At 44.3% G+C, this 22,715-nt stretch overlaps 1 protein-coding gene across 1 annotated transcript in view; it reads left to right on the forward strand.

Annotated features, from left to right (window-relative positions):
* The window catches only part of LOC126284307 (RYamide receptor-like), a 1,455,467-nt gene extending 1,433,656 nt beyond the window's left edge, over positions 1-21,811 (forward strand). Inside the window, exons 10-11 of the mRNA XM_049983138.1 lie at positions 1,902-2,124; positions 20,052-21,811. Coding sequence (XP_049839095.1) covers positions 1,902-2,124; positions 20,052-20,251 — 423 coding nt within the window. The 3' untranslated portion in view covers positions 20,252-21,811. The remainder of the gene's footprint in view (positions 1-1,901; positions 2,125-20,051) is intronic.
* The last annotated feature ends 904 nt before the right edge of the window (positions 21,812-22,715 follow it).

The raw sequence follows: 22,715 nt of genomic DNA on the forward strand, positions 1-22,715 counted from the left end.
GATTAAGGAAAGGCAAACCTACGTTTCTAGCATTTGTAGACTTAGAGAAAGCTTTTGACAATCTGACTGGAATATTCTCTTTGAAATTCTAAAGGTGGCAGGGGTAAGATACAGGGAGCGAAAGGCTATTTACAATTTGTACAGAAACCACATGGCAGTTATAACAGTAGAGGAACATGAAATGGATGCAGTGGTTGGGAAGGGAGTGAGACAGGGTTGTAGCCTCTCCCCGATGTTATTCAGTCTGTATATTGAGCAAGCAGTAAAGGAAACAAAAGAAAAATTCGGAATAGATATTAAAATCCATGGAGAAGAAATAAAAACTTTGAGGTTCGCCGATGACATTGTCATTCTGTCAGAGACAGCAAAGGACTTGGAAGAGCAGTTGAACGGAATGGACAGTGTCTTGAAAGGAGGGTCTAAGACGAACATGAACAAAAGCAAACGAGGATAATGGAATGTAGTCGAATTAAGTCGGGTGATGCTGAGGGAATTAGATTAGGAAATGAGACACTTAAAGTAGGAAAGGAGTTTTGCTGTTTGTGGAGCAAAATAACTGATGGTGGCCGAAGTAGAGGGGATATAAAATGTAGACTGACAATGGCAAGGAAAGCGTTTCTGAAGAAGAGAAATTTGTTGACATCGAGTATAGATTTAAGTGTCAGGAAGTCGTTTCTGAAAGTATTTGTATAGAGTGTAGCCATGTATGGAAGTAAAACATGGACGATAAGTAGTCTGGACAAGAATAGAATAAAAGCTTTCGAAATGTGGTGCTACAGAAGAATGCTGAAGATTAGGAGGGTAGATCACATAACTAATGAGAAGGTATTGAATAGAACTGGGGAGAAGGGGAGTTTGTGGCACAACTTGACAAGAAGAAGGGACCGGTTGGTAGGACATATTCTGAGGCATCAGAGGATCACAAATTTAGCATTGGAGGGCAGCGTGGAGGGTAAAAATCGTAGAGGGAGACCAAGAGATGAATACAATACGCAGACTCAGAAGGATGTAGGTTGCAGTAGGTACTGGGAGATGAAGAAGCTAGCACAGGATAGAGTAGCATGGAGAGCTGCATGAAACCAGTCTCAGGACTGAAGACCACAACAACAACAATGGCTGCCTCACATCATGTCTACTAAATTTCACCACAGTCATAATAAAAAACTTAAATTTTCAGTCGCTTCAGTGCACTTTAAATTGGCCTCAATTGCAAATGCTATACAATTTCCACAAAACTGCAATAGTTCATTCAGCTCCAGAAAGTAGCTACCAACATATACATGCTGCTGAATCCTTTGTATAAAATACCAGATACAACCAATTATAAGCCTTACAATGTCCATATCACTGTTTCAATACTGGCTACATGTTACATTCCTAAACTCAGCCAAAAATTACTGTAATCGGAGGCACAGTAAAAAATGGACACTTGAGTTCACAAGCTACTGCTCAACAAAACATCTTAAGGCTTACTACAACAGACTAATCAAAAATGCCAGACAGTATAGAGTCGAAAGGACATACCCTAACCGATGTCACAACTAGTATTTTATAGCCATTGTTCTCCCATTAAATACATTAAGATTTTGACAACATTGTTTTCTTGTGTGTTTTACATTTTACAAAACATTTTAATAATTAACACATTAGCTATACATATCAGAACTTGGTGCTAGGTGTCAGCACCTTTCAGAGAGTTCTTAGCACATGATTTCAGATAACTCGGCGCATTTATAATTCGTGCTGCTACCGCCAGACATCATAGGGTTACACGTAACTTATCGCTGCCCTTCGCGTTGACGTTGCCAACTCCTGAAACGAAAACTGTTTTTTATGGAACGATAGCAGAACCCATACGTGTATCTCTACGCTGTGTGCTAACAAACTTTTTGCACTCGCAGGAGAAATTCAAGCGGGAGTTCCGGCAGCGCTTCCCGTGGCGGTCCCGCGGCTGGTCGTCTTCTCCAGTGACCGAGTCTCTGGAGCTGGATCGCTCGTACGGGGGTCCAGCGACCGGCCGCTGTTCGCTTCGCAGCTCCGGCTACGACTGGAGGCGCTCCTACTCCGCCACTCCCGCCGACCGACGCAGCGTCCACCGCGGCAACACTGCCAGCTTGGCCAAAGGTAAGCCGGAGCCTCGCAGGGTGGATGGGGAGGAAGGTGGGGTGGAAGGCAATTAATGAAAGGTAAAAAAGGGGCTTCGCCGCGTGGGATTAGACGAGCGGCCAAGGCGCTGCGGTCATGGAACTGTGCGGCTGGTCCCGGCGGAGGTTAGAGTCCTCCCTCGGGTATGGGTGTGTGTGTTTGTCCTTAGGATAATTTAGGTTAAGTAGTGTGTAAACTTAGGGACTGATGATCTTAGCATTTAAGTCCCATAACATTTCACACACATTTTACCATTTGAACCAAAAAGGGGCTTGACTACACTCACGAAAATAAATTTTTCAATAAACTAACCTCTATTATCATTATTTCATTCCAGTCTAAGATTTATTAGATCAACTTCGTGTGCTACTTGACATACACTTTTGGTTTAAGACCTCTTTTATTTTCCACCTATTACAGTCTTCAGTTTATGCATCCATGTTGCTCTCGCATGTTCTCCATTGCAGTATGGCTATTTCAATTCAGCAAAGACCTTCTTTCTTCCTTTTACCGTCTATTCGTCTTCTACACGAGTATGGGACAAAGGCAGGTACTGGTGCTATTCGAAGTCTATGGCACTATCACAAAGGTCAAGACTGAAGTCACCCCCTCACCTCTCTCTTCCCCTACTACCACTTCCCTTCAACTTTCTTTCTTTCTTTCTTTTGCTACCTCCTTTAACCCGCATTGTGCGCAGGATCGGCAGGGTTAAGTACGAATTTGGCAAGGTTAAGTAGAAGGGGTGGCTGGATGCCCTTCCTGACGCCACCTCATATCTCCCGGAACGGAATTAGTGTACACCAGCTGTCAGCATCTAGTGTAAATCGTTAAATAGTGTGAATGTGTTTCAAATGTCTGCGAGTCGTGTAACTGAGGCGGGACGTGGGAACCAGCCCGGTATTCACCTAGTAGGATGTGGAAAACCGTCTAACACCGGCCGGCGCACTGGCCGTCGTCGTTAATCCGCCGGGCGGATTCGATCCGGGACAGACGCGCCTACCCGAGTCCAGGAAGCAGCCCGTTAGCGCTCTCGGCTATCCTGGCGGGTTACCTCTCCCTTTCCACTCTCTCCTCCAATTCAAGATGAAGGATCTAACACACTTGCATGTCCAGCTCCACTTCGTGACAGTTAAGTCATAATTAAGTATTCCACTCCAGTCTGTTTCCTGATCTCTTCGTCTTCCTGTTTCTCCTGGCAGCTGCTATCGTCCATCCCTTTATTGCTCATACTAATTCTAAGTTATTATTTTTTCTCATTCAAAATCACTTTTGCAGCCCTCTAGGCAGTTTCCAGTAAATTACAAGCGCTCATGCACACTGATACTGGATGGTTATAATTAAACATCAGTTACTCACAGAGGTCCAGTGTGGGCTGTAATTATCATATAGCACCAAAATTTGATACATGCATTGATGCGGAACCGATTTATGCTGGAAAAAGCATTCCAGTTGTGCCCAGCAGGTGCAAATCTGGTGCCGTACACTGTTCCTGTGACAGTATAACTTCTACGCTGTCATTTGATAAGCCACAACATGAGTGAAAAGTATGGCTACCGAGAGGAGAGACACTGCACTGCTAATGAAACTGATTTATGTGAATGGTAGCAGTTACAGATGTGCTTGGTGTGGCTCCTGGAAGAGGGCGGCGTCCAATTCCAGTGGAATTTATTTTTTGTTTTATTTGGGGAAGGGGAATAAACAGCGATGTCAGCAGTCCCATTGTATTAGGCAAGGATGGGAAGGAAATCAGCTGTGCCCTTTCAACGAAACCATCCCAGCATTTGCCTGAAGCGATTTAGGGAAATCACGGAAAACCTAAATCAGGAGACCAGGCGTGGGTTTGAAGCGTCGTCCACTCAAATGTGAGTCCAGTGTGCTAACCACTAATTGACTGGCTTGCTATACCTGTAAACGACCATGCAAAATGCGCCCAAGGTACTGCTAGTGCTCATACAGCGTGACGAGAATTGCCTATCCCATGACCAACAGTACAGAAAATTCTGTGGTCTATTTTGCACTCGTACTCGTACAAGATCCAGACGACACAGCAGCTGAAACTTCATAATCTGTAACAATGTTCTGAATTTGCTCCTTGGTTTCTGATATGTATCGAAGTTGATGACATGTGGGCAGGCAGCATTCTGTGGAGTGAGCAGGCACATTTCACACTGTAGCATGCAGTGAATACACGGAACTGCCGAATTTGGGGTACTGTTCAATTGCATGTGGTGCATGAAGAGCCACTGCACTCGCCATATGTGGTGTGGATTGACAGGTACCTTTACTTTCAGTCCATTCTTCTTTGAAGAGAATACACCAAGACGACCGGTCAGGTGCATTGTGATGTTTGCACGTTACCGAGCCTTCCGTGTACAGCATGTGATTCCTTCTTTGGAAGAGCACAAATTTGTGGAAATCACAGTTTTCATGCAAGATGGGGCAACACTTCCTGTCGCTCACTCTGTGAAAGAACTGCTTAATGCAGCCTTCCTCGCATGTGTTATCTCCAGAGGTTTTACAAACGTGTGGCCTGCAAGATCACTTGATCTGAATCCATATGACTTTTGACTCTGCGGGCATCTAAAAGAACGCGTTTACCAGAGACTAGTTCAGTCTCTGAATTGAAGGATAGTGTACGGCAACACGTTGCTCAGATTCAACAACAAGCAACTGTTAACCACATCGTTTCACAGATGCAGCATGTTGTAAATGTTCCCAGTGCTCATATTGAGCAAATTTTGTAAGCGTCAATTAATAAAGAAATCGACGTTATGCCTTTCTCACATGTTTGACCTTTTCTGCCCACATCCCATTCCTAATCCATTACATATGGGAATGTTCCCATACATTTTTCTTGTAGTCACAACGCCAGAGTTACTCCTTGGGACCAAAATTGAAGCTAACTTTTTTCACAGCGTAAATGAATTCCACGTTAACACATTAGGATAATTACCAAGTTTCGTTGCCGTACAATAATTACAGCCCACATTGGATCTCCGAGAGTAGCTGCTTTTTAATTATAATCACCTGATACCTTCATTTTGAAATTACTTACAAGTTTATCAGGCGTGCTTCAAATCACCTTTACACTTCTGTTACTTTTCCTGTCCACTCAGTCACACGAGTCTCTGGGTTTGTATAATGGGCCAGTAAATGCTTGAGTTCTAAGACCATTTTCAGTCACTGAAGGAATATTCTAACAAAGTCAAATTCGAGCCAACGTACCATTACATTGGGCCTGCTAGTGGATAATACACTGTAAATAGATTTTCATAAAATAAAACTGTCAATACTTTTGTTAAAGATTGTTGACGGTTATCCAATACAATCGGAAGCAACGTTAAGAAAACAGATTCCATTCACGAGACGTAGTAGTTGTGAAATTATATCTTCGACCATCGTAGCTCTAACGGGCGTATAACGTTGCGTTCGACTAATTCCTTCATGGTCCGTCATTTTTTTTCTTTTTTCCTCTTATAGTGAATGAAAAAGGAGAGACGGAGCTGGAGTTCGTATCCAAACACAAAAACGAAGAAAGCCAGACAAGTGATTGCGCTTAAAGGGTTACTGTGTCAGTTCATATCGATTCTAAGTTGTTTACAAAGGAAAAATGAGAATTGGAACAGATCCTCTTTTACCACCAGGCAATAAAAGAAGTGTTCAGAATCACATAGAAAATCTGTGTCGTTACACACAAGACGCGATTCGGAGTCACATGTACAGAAGGATACGCCTCTTACCACCTCGCATGAAACCAAACTTTTTGTGGGCAGTTCTTACTGTCGTGCCCTAACACAGAATAGACGTACCATTGGAGGTTATAGGTCAGTCTGTAACTACCGTTCGGTTAGGAGCAAATGGAGTTAGACTAACTTCTAGTGAAGGTTGGTTGATTGCGTGCATCAGCGCCAAAAGTTGTCACAGGGCACCTATGACAGGCGCGAATTTTGGCATTTGAAAGAATGTTAGCAGTAGGGGACTCAAGGATACTCAGAGGTCTGAATAATGCCGTATTTTTAACAAACTAAATACTACATTGAAGTCTACTTCTAAACATTACAAAAAACAATGGATGCAACTGGTTCCACATCAGCGACCGAGTCCGTCGGGCGAGAACTAACAGAAATAGCAATCACTAGCGGCACTATAAAGTGCAAGCATTGAGAGCAGTACTCAAAGTGAGAAAAACTGACTTGTCGGAGCTTACCCAAGGCTGACAACAGGTGACATGGAGGTTTCACCCCAGCGATCTGCACGGCAATTCTCTTGAATTCAAAAGCATGGATTTTTAAAGGGTTGCGGCAAGGCACTACTTCTCCCTTCCTGTAGTCGGTCCGCCAGCCCTCCACCACTTTACAGGCTTCAGCCAATCTGACGAGCAACTCTGCACCTACAGGGAGCATCTTGCCAACAACATGAGATTCCTCCCCTGCTCCTATTCCGTAGGTAGACATGTTTCTGGCCTTTACATTAGCAAACTCCAAGTTTGGCAGCAACAGCGTACAGCTGAGAGGTAAACGTCACTGCCTTTCCTATTATGGCCAGTAATAACCGTGTTTTACCTTACTTGGGCCCGCCCTGAGGCCTCTCGTGAGTGGAGACTGCTGTTGCAAGCAACACTCTAACCTGTGTAAACCCACTGACATTGTGGTTCTCAGGGACAAGAGACAAGATTGCTGCCTCTGCTAAGACATACGTTTCTGTGACCATCTTCTACTGTATACTTATACACTACTGGCCATTAAAATTATTACACCAAGAAGAAATGCAGATGATAAACGGGTATTCATTGGACAAATATATTGTACTAGAACTGACATGTGATTACATTTTCACTCAATTTGGGTGCATAGATCCTGAGAAATTAGTACCCAGAACAACCACATCTGGCGGTAATAACGGCCTTCATACGCCTTGGATGGCGTGTACAGGTACAGCTGCCCGTGCAGATTCAACACGATACCACAGTTCATCAAGAGTAGTGACTGGCGTATTGTGACGAGCCAGTTGCTCTGCTACTATTGACCAGACGTTTTCAATTGCTGAGAGATCTGGAGAATGTGTTGGCCAGGACACCAGTCGAACATTTTCTGTACCCAGAAAGGCCCGTAAAGGACCTGCAACATGCGGTCTTGCATTATCCTGCTGAAATGTAGGGTTTCGCTGGGTTCAAATGAAGGGTAAAGCCACGGGTCGTAACACATGTGAAATGTAACGTCCACTGTTCAAAGTGCTGTCAATGCGAACAAGAAGTGACCGAGACGTGTAACCAGTGGCACCCCATACTATCACGTCGGGTGATACGCCAGTATGGCGATGATGAATACACGCTTCCAATGTGCGTTCACCGCGATGTCGCCAAACACTGATGCGACAATCATTATGCTGTAAACAAAACCTGGATTCATCAGAAAAAATGACGTTTTGCCATTCATGCACCCAGGTTCGTCGTTAAGTACACCATCGCAGGCGCTCCTGTCTGTGATGCAGCGTCAATGGTAACCGCAGCCATGGTCTCCGAGCTGATAGTCCATGCTCCTGCAAACGTCGTCGAACTGTTCGTGCAGATGGTTGTTGTCTTTCAAACGTCTCCATCTGTCGTTACAGCCATTCTTATGAGATGCTTGTCATCTCGACTGTTAGTGATACGAGGCCGTTGGGATCCTGCACAGCGTTTCGTATTACCCTCCTCAACCCACCGATTCCATATTCTGCTAACAGTCATTGGATCTCGACAAACACGAGCAGTAATGTCACGATACGATAAACCGCAATCGCGATAGGCTACAATCCGACCTTTATCAAAGTTAGAAACGTGATGGTACGCATTTCTCCTCCTTACACGAGGCGTCACAACAACTTTTCAAGAGGCAACGCCAGTCAATTGTCAGCACATTGTAGGTGTCGCCATCGGCGCCAACCTTGTGTGAATTCTCTGAGAAGCTAATCATTTTCATATCACAGCATCTTCTTCCTGTCGGTTAAATTTCCTCTCTGTAGCACGTCATCTTCGTGGTGTAGCAATTTTAATGGCCAGTAGTGTAAGTATATACACTCCCGGAAATTGAAATAAGAACACCGTGAATTCATTGTCCCAGGAAGGGGAAACTTTATTGACACGTTCCTGGGGTCAGATACATCACATGATCACACTGACAGAACCACAGGCACATAGACACAGGCAACAGAGCATGCACAATGTCGGCAATAGTACAGTGTATATCCACCTTTCACAGCAATCCAGGCTGCTATTCTCCCAAGGAGACGATCGTAGAGATACTGGATGTAGTCCTGTGGAACGGCTTGCCATGTCATTTCCACCTGGCGCCTCAGTTGGACCAGCGTTCGTACTGGACGTGCAGACCGCGTGAGACGACGCTTCATCCAGTCCCAAACATGCTCTATGGGGGACAGATCCGGAGATCTTGCTGGCCAGGGTTGTTGACTTACACCTTCTAGAGCACGTTGGGTGGCTCGGGATACATGCGGACGTGCATTGTCCTGTTGGAACAGCAAGTTCCCTTGCCGGTCTAGGAATGGTATAACGATGGGTTCGATGACGGTTTGGATGTACCGTACACTATTCAGTGTCCCCTCGACGATCACCAGAGGTGTACGGCAAGTGTAGGAGATCGCTCCCCACACCATGATGCCGGGTGTTGGCCCTGTGTGCCTTGGTCGTATGCAGTCCTGATTGTGGCGCTCACCTGCACGGCGCCAAACACGCATACGACCATCATTGGCACCAAGGCAGAAGCGACTCTCATCGCTGAAGACGACACGTCTCCATTCGTCCCTCCATTCACGCCTGTCGCGACACCACTGGAGGCGGGCTGCACGATGTTGGGGCGTGAGCGGAAGACGGCCTAACGGTGAGCGGGACCGTAGCCCAGCTTCATGGAGACGGTTGCGAATGGTCCTCGCCGGTACCCCAGGAGCAACAGTGTCCCTAATTTGCTGGGAAGTGGCGGTGCGGTCCCCTACGGCATTGCGTAGGATCCTACGGTCTTGGCGTGCATCCGTGCGTCGCTGCGGTCCGGTCCCAGGTCGACGGGCACGTGCACCTTCCGCCGACCACTGGCGACAACATCGATGTACTGTGGAGACCTCACGCCCCACGTGTTGAGCAATTCGGCGGTACGTCCACCCGGCCTCCCGCATGCCCACTATACGCCCTCGCTCAAAGTCCGTCAACTGCACATATGGTTCACGTCCACGCTGTCGCGGCATGCTACCAGTGTTAAAGACTGCGATGGAGCTCCGTATGCCACGGCAAACTGGCTGACACTGACGACGGCGGTGCACAAATGCTGCGCAGCTAGCGCCATTCGACGGCCAACACCGCGGTTCCTGGTGTGTCCGCAGTGCCGTGCGTGTGATCATTGCTTGTACAGCCCTCTCGCAGTGTCCGGAGCAAGTATGGTGGGTCTGACACACCGGTGTCAATGTGTTCTTTTTTTCATTTCCAGGAGTGTAGTTCTGGCAATACCAGCCATGACCTTCTTCTTCTGTGCGGATACACACATATTCCCCGAACTCTTACGGGACTTTGTAAGATTGTTTCCATGAGTAATGAGGGTGTTGTGGTGCGGCACTACGAATGTAGTGTGTGGACATACAAGGTGAGAATGTGGGTCTCGCGGGAGGCGTGCGCGAGATAGTCCCTGCAGTCGCTCCATCCTCTGTGCTCTCGGTGGCTCAGATGGATAGCGCGTCTGCCATGTAAGCAGGAGATCCCGCTTTCGAGTCCCGGTCGAGGCACACGTTTTCACCTGTTCCTGTTGATACATATCAACACCCGTCAGCAGCTGAAGGTATTAAATTAAGTACAAATATGTTCTACTGTGGCGCCTTACAGCAGCATCAAGGCGATAGATGGAATTACAAGTTAATTATATGAAGTGAAAGCTCTGCCCTGGGACTGCTGCCTAGAGCGTCCGCAATTCGCAGAGCTCTAGCGTTATTGTTTATCTCCGGTAACCCAAACGCTTACATTTTCCCTACTCTGTGCACTGTGTCTCTGATTTCCCATCTTGGCTTGTCCTAGCTGTCGTTCAACAACCTTAAGCTTGACAATGTGAAAATCAATATATCGACAATGTATGACATTGCGATTTCTTCTTGGAGGTCTCGGTATCAAACACAAAATTATCTTTGGCCCCAAAATGTTGATGAGTGATGCAACTCCATGGTTATGTAGATTATTACGATAAGTGAAAGATATTAAAATCCAGAACGTTTGAATCGACTAACTAGCCGACTATGTTGTTACAGAAGGTTTTAGTGATTGGAAGGGAGCCATAGGTCGTTCCATTACTCTTCACCATGCTGGTACATTCCTTGGTTTCATTCCCAGCAGTCTACTGATTTTCATATCGGATAAACTGTCTTGGGTACAACGAAGAAATTGGTTTGAAAATTTTTTTGTCCTCCAAGTTTAGAGAAACCATAGGTAATTATTCCCAATAACGTTCCATACCACTCTGTTAGAAAAATGGGGTTGCGATCCCGTCCTCTAGAAAGTAGGGTTTTGTGGCAACTGGTATGACGAACTGAATAAAACTACCTCGCATATTTGCACGTTGTGAGAATGTGGTTACGTTAGGAACTGAATGAAAGTTAATCGCTACAGATCACATCGCCAGGCTGCTTCTTTCAAGCAGCTGCCGATACAGCGCCTTGGGTTCTCAAGGAGGGTGCCGCCAACATTGCTGTGGGAAACACATGCGTAAAAGACCGTCTGAAGAGCAGTGCAGCAGCTTAGCAGCCAGTGTGGCTACGCTGTAGAGAAACTTGACAAGCGGAAAATAACAAGCAGTTCTAATCGGCGTGTGGATGGAAACAACTTAGAAGCGTGCTGGTAGTTCTTAAGGATTATCAAGAGTCATACTGCCTGTTTTGCTTGACATGGCAACTGAAACGCTCATCGTAACGAGTGACACTTGAGTGCGTCCCACTGATTTTTCATCCGGGAAAACCATTCCTGAAAAAACACGAGGTGCTTGGGGCAGCAATGTGTTCTCGTGGTGCCACTCTGCGATCATTAATCAGTGTGGGAGATAATCTTGACCGATTCTATTTCGAATCCATCGATCGAGAACATGACTGTCTTTTCGGGGGAGGGTAAGAAGTAGCTTAATGTAGAATTAGAATTCAGAGAAGGGAAGTAAGTGCGCTTCCTCCAAGAGGCTCGAGAATTTCTCGATGCTTTTAAGCAAAGCATGCCTAATGCGCTCGTCGATAGCTAAGCACACAGCTGACGTCAGGGTTACGTGGTAAACTGAGAACAAGATACTTTGACGTCCTGCCCATTGGGGCGAAAGGATAACCCATGAACATAGGTTTGGGATTGTCTTCAATAGTGAAGAGTGTGTGCCTGGAATTTGGCATGTCTGCAACAACACACAGCACAGGAGAAAGAATCCATTTCATCTAGATCGAATCTTTCACTCATGTTAATACAGTCTAAGACAAAAAGAAGAAGAAGAACAAACGACGCACCACAAAGGAATTATCCAAATGGAATGGAAATCGGTAGAAGCGATGTACATATATAAACAATCAAATGCTCGAACAATCCACGGGTGTACTGCTGGTCCATAGTGTCCAATGGGCACAATATTTCGGCTGTCAGACATGTTGCCATCGTCAGGTGCGCTGGTGAACTGAGCCCCTGAGGGCGGGCGGCCGTATTAAAACCCTCCCCTCGCGAGGCGTTCTCTCCGACGTCATGGTCAAAAGAAGAGCGGGTGCACGCTGGACCACGGGGTATACATGAAGAAAACGCACACCCACCTGTATTTGCATGCGAATAACTGCCACCACCCTGCGCAGAGGAATGGGGTGCTAAAAGCACTGGTGCATAGGTCGTGCACCATCTCTAACGCAGAGAGTCTGCTCCAAGAGCTGGAACACTTCAAAACTGTATTCCGGAAAAACGCGCTCTCCACCCCACCTCTACAATACGAAAGACGAAAGAAGTCACGGAGAAAGAGTTATCCACTGCCTATATACCGTATACTGGCACACTATCGGTGAAAATAGGACGAATATTGAGGAAACACCGAGTATGGACTGTCTATTGCCCACCAAATAAAAGACGAGCATTATTTGAAAGTGCCAAAGACGATCTCGGTTTTCAGAAGGCCGGCATATACCAGATTCCGTGTCAATGTGGGAAGACTTATATTAGACAGACAGTGCGCACCATCGAAGATCGTTGCCGAAAACTTCAGAGGCACACTCGACTTGGGTACCCCTACTAGTCGGAGATCGCAGAGCACTATTTGTCCGAAAATCACGAAATGGACTCCCAACATACCAGAGTCTTGGTATAGACATCGAAATACTGGGACAGCGTCGTTAGACAGGCTATCGAAATTCGTACCAGGGACGGACTCATCAACCGAGATTGCGGCTACAACCTCAGCAGGGCATGGGAAACAGCATTGAGTCTAATAAAAAAGACGCTCACCAAAGGAAACGAACGGTCTACTGGTGCGGATGAGGCAATTACATCGACGCCACCACAGACGCCGACCCCATCGTCTCGGCAACTGCTGACACACGGTCGCGGACTGCGGAGAGAACGTCTCGCGAGGGGAGGGGATTTAATACGGCCGCCCGCCCTCAGGAGCTCAGTCCGTCAGCGCACCTGACGATGGCGACATGTCTGATTGACGAAATATTGTGACCGTTGGACACTATGGACCGGCAGTACACCCGTGGACTGTTCGAGCAAGAAATACGCCAGGAGAAACTGAAGAATCAGACAAACAGAAGATTAAAATTTCAGGAAAATTGAATGATTTATTCAAGAGATAGAGATCCAAAAATTGAACAAGTCAATAATGTGTTGGTCCACATCTGGTCCATGTTCAAGAAACTATTCTGCTTGGCATTGTTTCTTAGAGTTGTTGGCTGCCCTCTTAAGGGATATCGTGCCAAATTCTGTCCAGATGGTCCTTTAGACTGTGAAAATACCGAGCTGGTTGGAGCGCCCTGCCATAATGCTTCTGACGTTCTCAGTTGTGGAGATATCCAGCGGCCTTGCTGGCCCACGTAGCGTTTGGCAAGAACGGAGAATCATCTTGCTGAAATGTCAGCCCAGGATGGCTTATCATTAGGGGTGACAGATCGGGACCTAGGATATCGTCGACCTACCACTGTGCTGTAAGGGTGCCACGGATGGCAACCAAACAAGTCGTGTTATGAAATGAAGTGGCATCCCAGATCATCGCTTCTGGTTGTTGGGCCATATGGCGGACGACAGTCAGGCTGGAGTCCTGCCACAGTCTGGGGGTCTCCAGGCTCGTCCTCGCTGGACATTGGCGCTCAGTTAGAAACGGGATTCATCTTGTCAAAATTCCAGGCCGAGTGTGTCCGACACCGCTGCAAACGGGCTCGTTAGTGTACAGAGGTCAGCGCATGCGGCGCCCCTTTCTGTGAGCCGCTATTTAATGGTCCTCGAAGTCACAGAAGCACCACTTGCACGTCTGATCTATGATATGGTGAGTCTGGGGCATTGAGTGTCTCTCTAACGCTTGCACGGTCCTCAAGTTCTGTCTTCTCTCTAGGTCGACCGCTTTCATCTTGACGCTACGTTCGGCTGAGGTTCTCGCATTCCTGTCAAGTCAACATAGTGGAATAGTGGCACCGCTCCTATTCATTTGTCGGGCGATTCACCGTTTACTTCAGCGGGCTTCTTTGAGCTCATCGAGACGTCCTCTCACGCGAGGCACAGTTCCTGTACAAATGAATACACTGAATTAAATTAGCAAAGACTTTATACCTTCATATAGGCACATCCCCTGTTTACTATTCTTGCCAGCTGCACGATGAAATTGCACTGCAGCGTCACACAGTCATCTATCGACCGCCAGAGTTCACAGTTTTGCCTTTTCTGTCGATAACAATTTGAATAACTCCTTCATGATGAGTCTTTTGTTTTAATAGTGTATAAAAGATAGTAGGTACTATGCTGAATCGTAGTATTGGCTAATAGATACCATAGCTACCTACTAATGTTGTAGTTCCAGATCGGATTCCTGATGGCAGAAAAGACTCTGCCTCCTAACCTAATGAAACCAAATGAACGGTTTGATAAGGAAAGGCATTAAAGTTGTTGAAATGACATCAAATCGAAGGCTTACAACAGAATGGGAGACATGGAACATTTATTTAATTCTAACGGAGGTAGCGCATTTAGTGCTTATATGACAACCAAATGGAATCGACGGCTTTCGAATATTTCGCGGAGAACAAAGTACAACGTTGTAGCGAACTCAGAAAGCTCGTGATCCACATTACAGAAAAATTTAAATAGTAACAAATATTTATTTCGTTTCGTTTCGTTCCAAGGAAGAGAAACACACTGCTTTATTCAATGGAAAATACATTTGTCCCTGAAGATAGTTTAAGCTGAGATTTTGTTCGTACTAACTTAAAGTCAAAGCTATTTCTCATGTGTCTCAGGCCAGATCAATCGAAAATGTGGTTGTTCGGAATGGTCTAACTGCCACGCCTCAAGGTAGGAGTTCTAACACTAACAACAGGTTGCGATCTACGTGCCTATGACGATGCTGTACTAATCACTTTCTCCCGAAATGCTTAACGAGAATTTCCTTACTTGTCTCGAGACTCTCTCTCGAGAGAAATTCCGATCCCTAGTTGGAAATGAATGCAAATGTACGGAAGAGTACAATCAAAACCTGGGAGTTAGTTTCCTGACCGCTCAAAATCCAGTTTTAAAATTATTACACTATATTGCTTAGCACAATTTTCTGAAAGATATTGGCTCAATGTTAAATATTCTTAGCGCTGTATTTCTCCTGAATTTTTTTCTTATATCTTCATGGCTTGTCCATGCACTTTTCTTGTCTTTCAAATCCTCACAATTGTCTCTCGCCCTACTTTCCACGTCTTTTGTTACAGCCAATCAGAGGAACTTTTTACCAATCAAGATATCTTTGTACCACTTACTACTTTTATTTCAAATGGCTACTGCTCAATCTTCTTGCATTATTTTGTACTAAAATCAAGAGTTTGATAATCTCTGTAGTGTTTTAGTTACAATTTCAGTTGTCTTTCCACGTTCCTACAAGCTTTTAGGCTTGCGATTAGGCGTTAGCTGTGAAGAGGGCTTCTGGCAACAGTGCTTTAAGTCGAACAGTGATTGGTCAACACATACATCTTGATATTTCAATGTTAACCTCTAACAGTGAATTAAGTCTTTCTTTTTACTTCTTACTAACACCTCACTCCCTTCTGGAACGATCTAAATTTACCGTGACCATCAGATATAGTGAAAAAATGTTTTTAATATTGGTCTAAAATTTCTCTGAATGACACTACAAATTAGACCTCGTTTTACAATTGAAATATTCCTCTAATAGGACACAGTTAGCATACAATTACACTTCCCCAGGAACTCAGTAACTGTTGATGTATAATGCTACAATGTCTGTTGTGTTTTGTAATTTATTTTGGGTCCAGTATTCTCAAAAAATGAAAGAAAGTGCTACGAAATTATCCCTATTGTCCGTACCTCAAGAGATTTTTTTTCTGTGGATGAGTTACACTTTTTCCGTACATAAAAAGGATGATTTCATCTCCAAGCAACACAGCGTTTGATTCTGATAAATTACGTGTTGAAGCGTTTTTTTTAAAAAAAAAATAGGCGTGATATTAGGTTGGTGCACAAGTTCGTAACTTTTTTCTTTTGCATGTTGGTTTTCCTGTAACTACCGATTTATTTATCGAATGTCATTTTTTATTTGTAGTTAACTATTGTTATTTGAGTTAGCATATTGTCATTTTGTCATTTGGAGATAGTGAGTGGAGCTGTGGACGCTACAAAATGGAGTGCCAAGTGGAGAAATCGAAACATTTCGGACACATTCTTCTGTTTGAGTTCAAGGGTTGACAGCAGCGGAGGCATCCAAAAACATTTGCGCCGTGTATGGGGACAATGCGACTGGAGAGAGCACGTCAAGAAAATGAGTTTTCTTGTTTTAACAAGCATTGTTTTGCATTAGTGACCCTCCACATTTAAGAACACCTTCGGGGTTTGACGAAGATCGTGTAGAAGCTTTAATCCACAATGATCCACATTAGCGCACGAGAGAACGGACAAATGTGATGAACTGCTGTCATTTCATCATCGCCTGACATTTGCATGCAGTATGGAAGCTTCAAAAACCGTGTGTAAGAATACCGCATGCTCTAAGCCAGAACCACAAAAATCAGCGGGTGGCCATCTGTGCATCTCTGCTTGCTCGTCGTCAACTGGCTCATGTACGACTCCGATCATTCCTACCCTGTATCGTTACTGGTGAAGAGAAACGGTGTCTTTGTGCTAACATAAGGAAAAGAAAGGAATGGTAGAGGGCAAATAAAGCAGCAACTACTCGTACAACGACCTGCACTCATCCACAAAACATAATGTTACGCATCTGGTGGAATAGCGACTGTGAGGTGTATTACAAATTGCTTAACAGATATGTAGCCATTACTGCTGACATTTTTTTTTTGTTAACAACTGAGACATCTTGCAGACGCAATCCGATAACAACGAGCAGGAAGAATGGGTAAAATGATGTTGCTCAACGATAACGCCCGCCCGCGTTTTGCTACTAACAAGAAACGCTATAGAGGAGCTGGGTTGCGAAGTCATGCCGCACCCACGTTGTTTGCCCCCACAGACATTCATCTTTCCCGCTCTCCATCGAATAACCTTGAAGCAACTTCCTTTCCGCATGAGAATACGTTCCGACCATGGCTAGACCAGTTCTTCCCCTCAAAACCACGTGGTTTCTACAGTCGCGGAATCGAAAAGTTGCGCCAGCATTGGCAGACCGTTGTAAACGGCGAAGGAGAATATATTACAGATGATTAAAGTCTCTGTTACGTGTATCAGTTGCGTTTATTGAATTTATGGAAAAACGCTGCAAACTTATGCACCAACCTAATACAAATCCCTTGCGAGCTAACATCCCAGAGATGTACGGGCTCACATGCGCTTCCTCTTCGTCGAAATATCCTGGCTCAAACTCGTCTAGGGGTTGAACCGCACGTGTCGCATTACACACCCCTAAAAACTTGTGACGCTTTGATTAAATTGTCTGGCTAATGGCCGGTTTGCGAAGTACAGAGTTTACATAACATATAATAACAGTAATAAGAATATCGAGAACTAAATTAAAGACCCTTAAATGATGTAGGCCACACAGTTGCGAGATGGTTAAAATAATGTTTATTCAGAAAGCAAACTAATGGCGAAAGTGTTCGTATTTAGAGATATTGTTACGCTCGAGCGCATATCCATTTGACACAGTTCGATCACTCACCATGTAATCGCGAAATACAAGTTATCTACGCGAAAAGTTAAAGAGTTCACACCAGGCGCGCGGCCGCTCACCGCTCAGAGACTAAGTCCCGCGATACCGCACAACGTGAAATTTTCTAAGTCGTTTCACTTCTTAGCTGCCTAAAGACCATCTGTCCGCTTTCGGGTCTCAATCTGAAGTGTAGCCTTTTTATGTCTCCAGCCGAGCTGTCCGCTTTCGCTTCTGCCCCGGCACTGTCCCCTGTCTGTCCCCGGCCGCGTTTCCCGCGCGCCGAATATCCTCCCTCAACTGACTGGGACAGTTCCCTTTCCTGAAGCCTTCCATCTGATTGGCTACAGCTTATTCTAAATTATTTTACATTTTAACATGTTTAAATAATCAAAGTTTGACAACTTTCACGTTCTAAATAAAGTAACAGTAATAGTCATTACATAATAAGCGTTAAATTCTTTTACATAAAACCAATACAGTTTTCTTCTTAACTTTAAACGTCACGGCCAGTAGCCTTGCACCAATATGCTTTCTGATAAATAAATAAAGAACAAAAGCAAGTATTATGCACTAAAATTTACAACAAATATTCTATTACCTAATGATTCAACAAGGCGTCATGCTGTCATCATTCAATGTGTTTTTTTGTGGAGGAAATGATGATCTGATGCTTAACTGAAAATAGTGATAATGTAACTTTACTATATCTTTTAAACAAATAAAGTTACATAGTTGATATTTACAGCGCTTGTCATTATAATGATTCGCTTCTATATGAAATGTCGATGGTTAAGATCGACCAAAGCGTTCAGATTTTAGCATTCAGGTCTTTGTTACAAAACTTATCAATTTCACTTTAACAGTAAATCCTAGACTATTGTAGATATGATCAATATTCAAATTTTATTGTAATCAGCATGGATATTTATAAACGATGGTAGGTTAAAATAACTGTGGCTTAATTCCCTGCATTACTACAGAATTAAATAGTTTTCATAAATGTTTCCCTTTATGGCCAACCTTAAGTCCGCTCTATTTAACACTGATACGTCCTCTTGGCCACAAAAGCCTTCTACTGGGTTTCCTTGTGACGTAGGTTTTCGTCTGCCTCACTCGCACACTACAGCGCTTAGGCCTCAATATACAATAGACCCCTGTGTGTTTCCCCATCTAGTGGTGAATCTGCACTCTTTGTAGCATACGGTCCTAGACGACAGGGTTCGTTTCACAATTCCTGAAGGCTGACTCTTTCGGCCATATACGAGGCGCGTTTTTTAAGTAAGTACCGTCCTGAAATTAAAAAAAGACGTGCTAAGATATCTCAATAATTTTATTTTTACATAAAAGCCTGTACCTTAATCTACGCACTGACGCCATTACAGTCTGATTCTTCCTTGTTTACGTTGTGTACTGACTGTTTAAGATACCTTCGATAATCGTGAGTCCCGCCGACTGTGAATTACGGGCTGTTATAATATTTATTAGTGCTACAGGCCTAAAAGCGATCGATATTCATCGTGATATCTGTGCAGTTTACGGAGAAAACATTATGAGTGATGGAATGGTAAGAAAGTGGGTGAGAACATGTAAAGATGGCCGCACAAATCTGCATGATGAACAACGGAGTGGGCGTCCTGCGGTCGTTAATGAAAGTTTGGTGCAGGAAGTGGGCAATAAGGTAAAAGAAAACAGACGCTTTACGATTTCCTCCTTACAGGATGACTTTCCTAATGCTTCTCATAGTGTTTTATATGTCATTGTGACCGAGCACTTGAATTACCGAAAATTGTGCGCACGTTTGGTGCAGAAAATTTTGACGGATGTGTACAAAACGAAACGTTTAGACAGTGCACTGACTTTCCTTGAGCGGTACCACAACAACGGTGATGATTTCTTAAGCCAAATTGTTACGGGCGAAGCAACATGGGTGGCCTACGTCACACCAGAATCAAAGCAACAGTCCATAGAAGTTGAGCAAGGGCATCGTTTTGCTGCAAGACAATGCCCGTCCGCATGTGGCGAATCAGACCAAAGATCTCATCACATCTTTTCGATGGGAAACTATATCGCACAGCCCCGATCTTGCGCCCAGTGACTACCATCTGTTCCTGCACTTGAATAAACACCTGGACGGTCAGCGTCTTCAAGACGATGCCAAAGTCAAAACAGTGGTGATACAGCGATTAACAGGTCAGGCAGCAGACTTCTATGAGGAGGGTATTCAAAAACTTGTACAAAGTTATGACAAGTGCCTCAATATTGACGGAAATTATTTAGAAAAGTAGATTAAGGTACAGGCTTTCATGTAAAAATAATATTATTGAGATACCTTAGCACGTCTTTTTTTAATTTCAAAACGGTACTTACTTAAAAACACGCCTCGTACTCAAATGAGAGCGCAATGCTCGTTAATTCACACCCTGTGCTATATCAAACCAAATTGCTCAACTTTGTAAATTTTAGTGACCCATCAGTACCTATATATCTGAGTGGTTTTGTGTATCTTGCGCCATAAACAGATTGCTGCTTGATGTTGCTGCAGTAACACTGCTCTCTCTGTCTTCACAGCCACCCTGCTCCGTTCCGCGACGACACAGAGGTCGCTGCCCCATCGACAGGAGAAGCTGGAACGGATAGCGGACGTCGCCAATGGTCATGGAAAGGTCTCCACATGCCCAGCCACCACGGAAATGTACATCTTTCCCGCAGCTGGAGTCCTTTCCAAAAAGGACATCACTTCCAGCATGGAGGAACTGTGCTCCTTATAGACTGCTGGCTGTCGAAACCATTAAAGATTTACTCTGCTTTCTCTGAGTCGATGCGTTGGCATTTGTTTGCTGTCTGCTTGATGTCCTCTGAACTGGGTAAGATATGTGCATAATGGACATTATGTGCTTTAACATATCCGACAAGAGGCGTTCTGAAACAATCTTATACTGAGGAGCTCGAAACAGATATGAAACTGCCATAACGATACATGTGAGATTGTCCTAGAAGTTCGATATGTTTGCACAACCTGGTAGAGTGACATATTTCTTCACTAACAAAAAATAACAAAACTATATCTTCTCGTGACAGTCCTACAGTCTACGAAAGAAGTTGTTGCCATCCAGAGGTAGAGGCAAAAAAAGTAGTGATAAAGTACAGACACTTCGACGACAACTAATTTCGCAAAAATTTTGCTTATAGATATTATGGACCAGATGTCACACTGTGGAATTCAGGGTGTTAGGTTACGTATCTGTATCTGTTTCACTTCTACTCAGGACTGTTTCTGCAATCTGGAAGAAGACGCTCAGAGTACCAGTGGTTCTTGAGAGAACGTCAATATAGCTAACGATTCGTGATCTGGTTCTGAGAAATAAGGAACATTCTGTGCACTTCTTCATTCCTTCAATGGCAGCCAAAAAATTCGACTAAGAGAGAGTTACATGCGCGCTACTGAAAAAGGTCCTGCATTTCACTACATCAAGTCTCTCGAGGTCGCCGAAACTGTTTCGTTGTGAAGAGACTTATAACCTATTCGTCGAACAAAACTGGTGTGTTTTACATTTAACAGAAAACCATTTTTAACGGCCTTCCGCCGTGCGTTATTGTAATCACAGTGCATCTGAATGAGTGAAACCTGAAATTGTTACAATATCGTCAAATACTTATCGCAAGATGGGAACAATATTGTTAACTGGATCTCCTGATATTCATCCATAGTAAATTATTCGATATTACTCGCTGCTTAGTCCTCCGGTCTTCTCAGGAATCGCAGTTTTTAAAATTTACACAGCAGAATTAGAGACCTAACGAATTTGTGAACATTTGCTGACAAGCTAAGCAGTGTCTATAACTGAAACTGTCGGCTACCGAAGCATTTACTCTTCTTAAACTGTCCTAGTCAGTCACTGATGGGCTGTGTCGCCTTGACGCACAGAACAAGCCTGCAGTTCTGTGTGTCAAAGGGACAGAATGGCCTTAGCTCAACCACAGATCAGTGACCAGCACAGTGTTTCAAATGCTACATTTTCCAAGCCTACAAGCAAGTTTCTGAAAATGAAGCCTCTGAGAGCAAAGGATTCATTGCAGTGGGCAACGCACGTATCAGCGACAACTTTTTCACGTATGAAAAATTATGTAATTGTTGACACTAATTGGCTACCTGTTACACCATGAGCCACAAAGAGTTCTCCGTTGATGTTAAAATCTCTAAATACAGTGTAAGTGTTCTGTTTTAAGAGCACATAAATGTACTTTTCTTCACAATCTGTATGAGTTTATATTTATTGATATTCTATTTCTCTCACTGTTGCAATAAAGATGTATCCAATTAAGCACAAGACTATAGTTTCATTTTAAGAGTGGCATATCATAGCCGTTATCTGAACTCCATATGTTCTCAAAATTGAACTACACGACCTGACCCCAAAACAAATTTATGTAAAAATTCATAAGTAATTACTGTCTGGATACATTTTTCTCAGAAATACGAGTCCTAGTTGCAAGGTGTGAACATTTATATACTAGCTAGGACACAAATCATGAGAATTATGAAATTCTTGCACAACACTCTTACACTGAAGCGCCAAGGAAACTGGTATAGGCATGCGTGGGTGTACCCTTGACGACTGCACGACCCAAAGTCTTACGCCTCCCTTGGCCCGTCAACACCGACATTGGACTGTTGGTGACTGGAAAGATGTTGCGTGGTCAGAGGAGTCTTGTTTCAAATTATATTGAGCAGATGGACGTGTACGGGTATGGAGCCAAGCGAATGAATCCTTGGATCCTGCATGTAAGCGGGGGACTATTCAAGCTGGTGGACGATCTGTAATGGTGTGGAGCATGTGCAGTTGGAGTGATTTCGGATCCCTGATACGTTTAGATACAATTCTGACAGGTGACACGTACGTAATCATCCTGTGTAACCACCTACATCCATTCATGTCCATTCTGCATTACGACGGACTTGGGCAATTCCAGCATTACAATTCGACCCCCCACACGTGCCGAATTATTACAGAGGGGCTCCAGGAACACACTTCCGCCGGCCATCAGACTCCCCAGACATGAACATTATTCATATGAGATGCCTCGCAACGTGCTGTTCAGAAGAGATCTCCTCCCCCTCGTACTCTTACGGATTGATGAACAGCCCTGCAGGATTCATGGTGTCAGTTCCCTCCATCACTGCCTCGGTCATTAGTCGAGTCCATACCACGTCGTGTTGCGGCACTTCTGCGT

The sequence above is a fragment of the Schistocerca gregaria genome, chromosome 8 (assembly GCF_023897955.1).
Source record: "Schistocerca gregaria isolate iqSchGreg1 chromosome 8, iqSchGreg1.2, whole genome shotgun sequence".
NCBI classification, from domain to species: domain Eukaryota; kingdom Metazoa; phylum Arthropoda; class Insecta; order Orthoptera; family Acrididae; genus Schistocerca; species Schistocerca gregaria.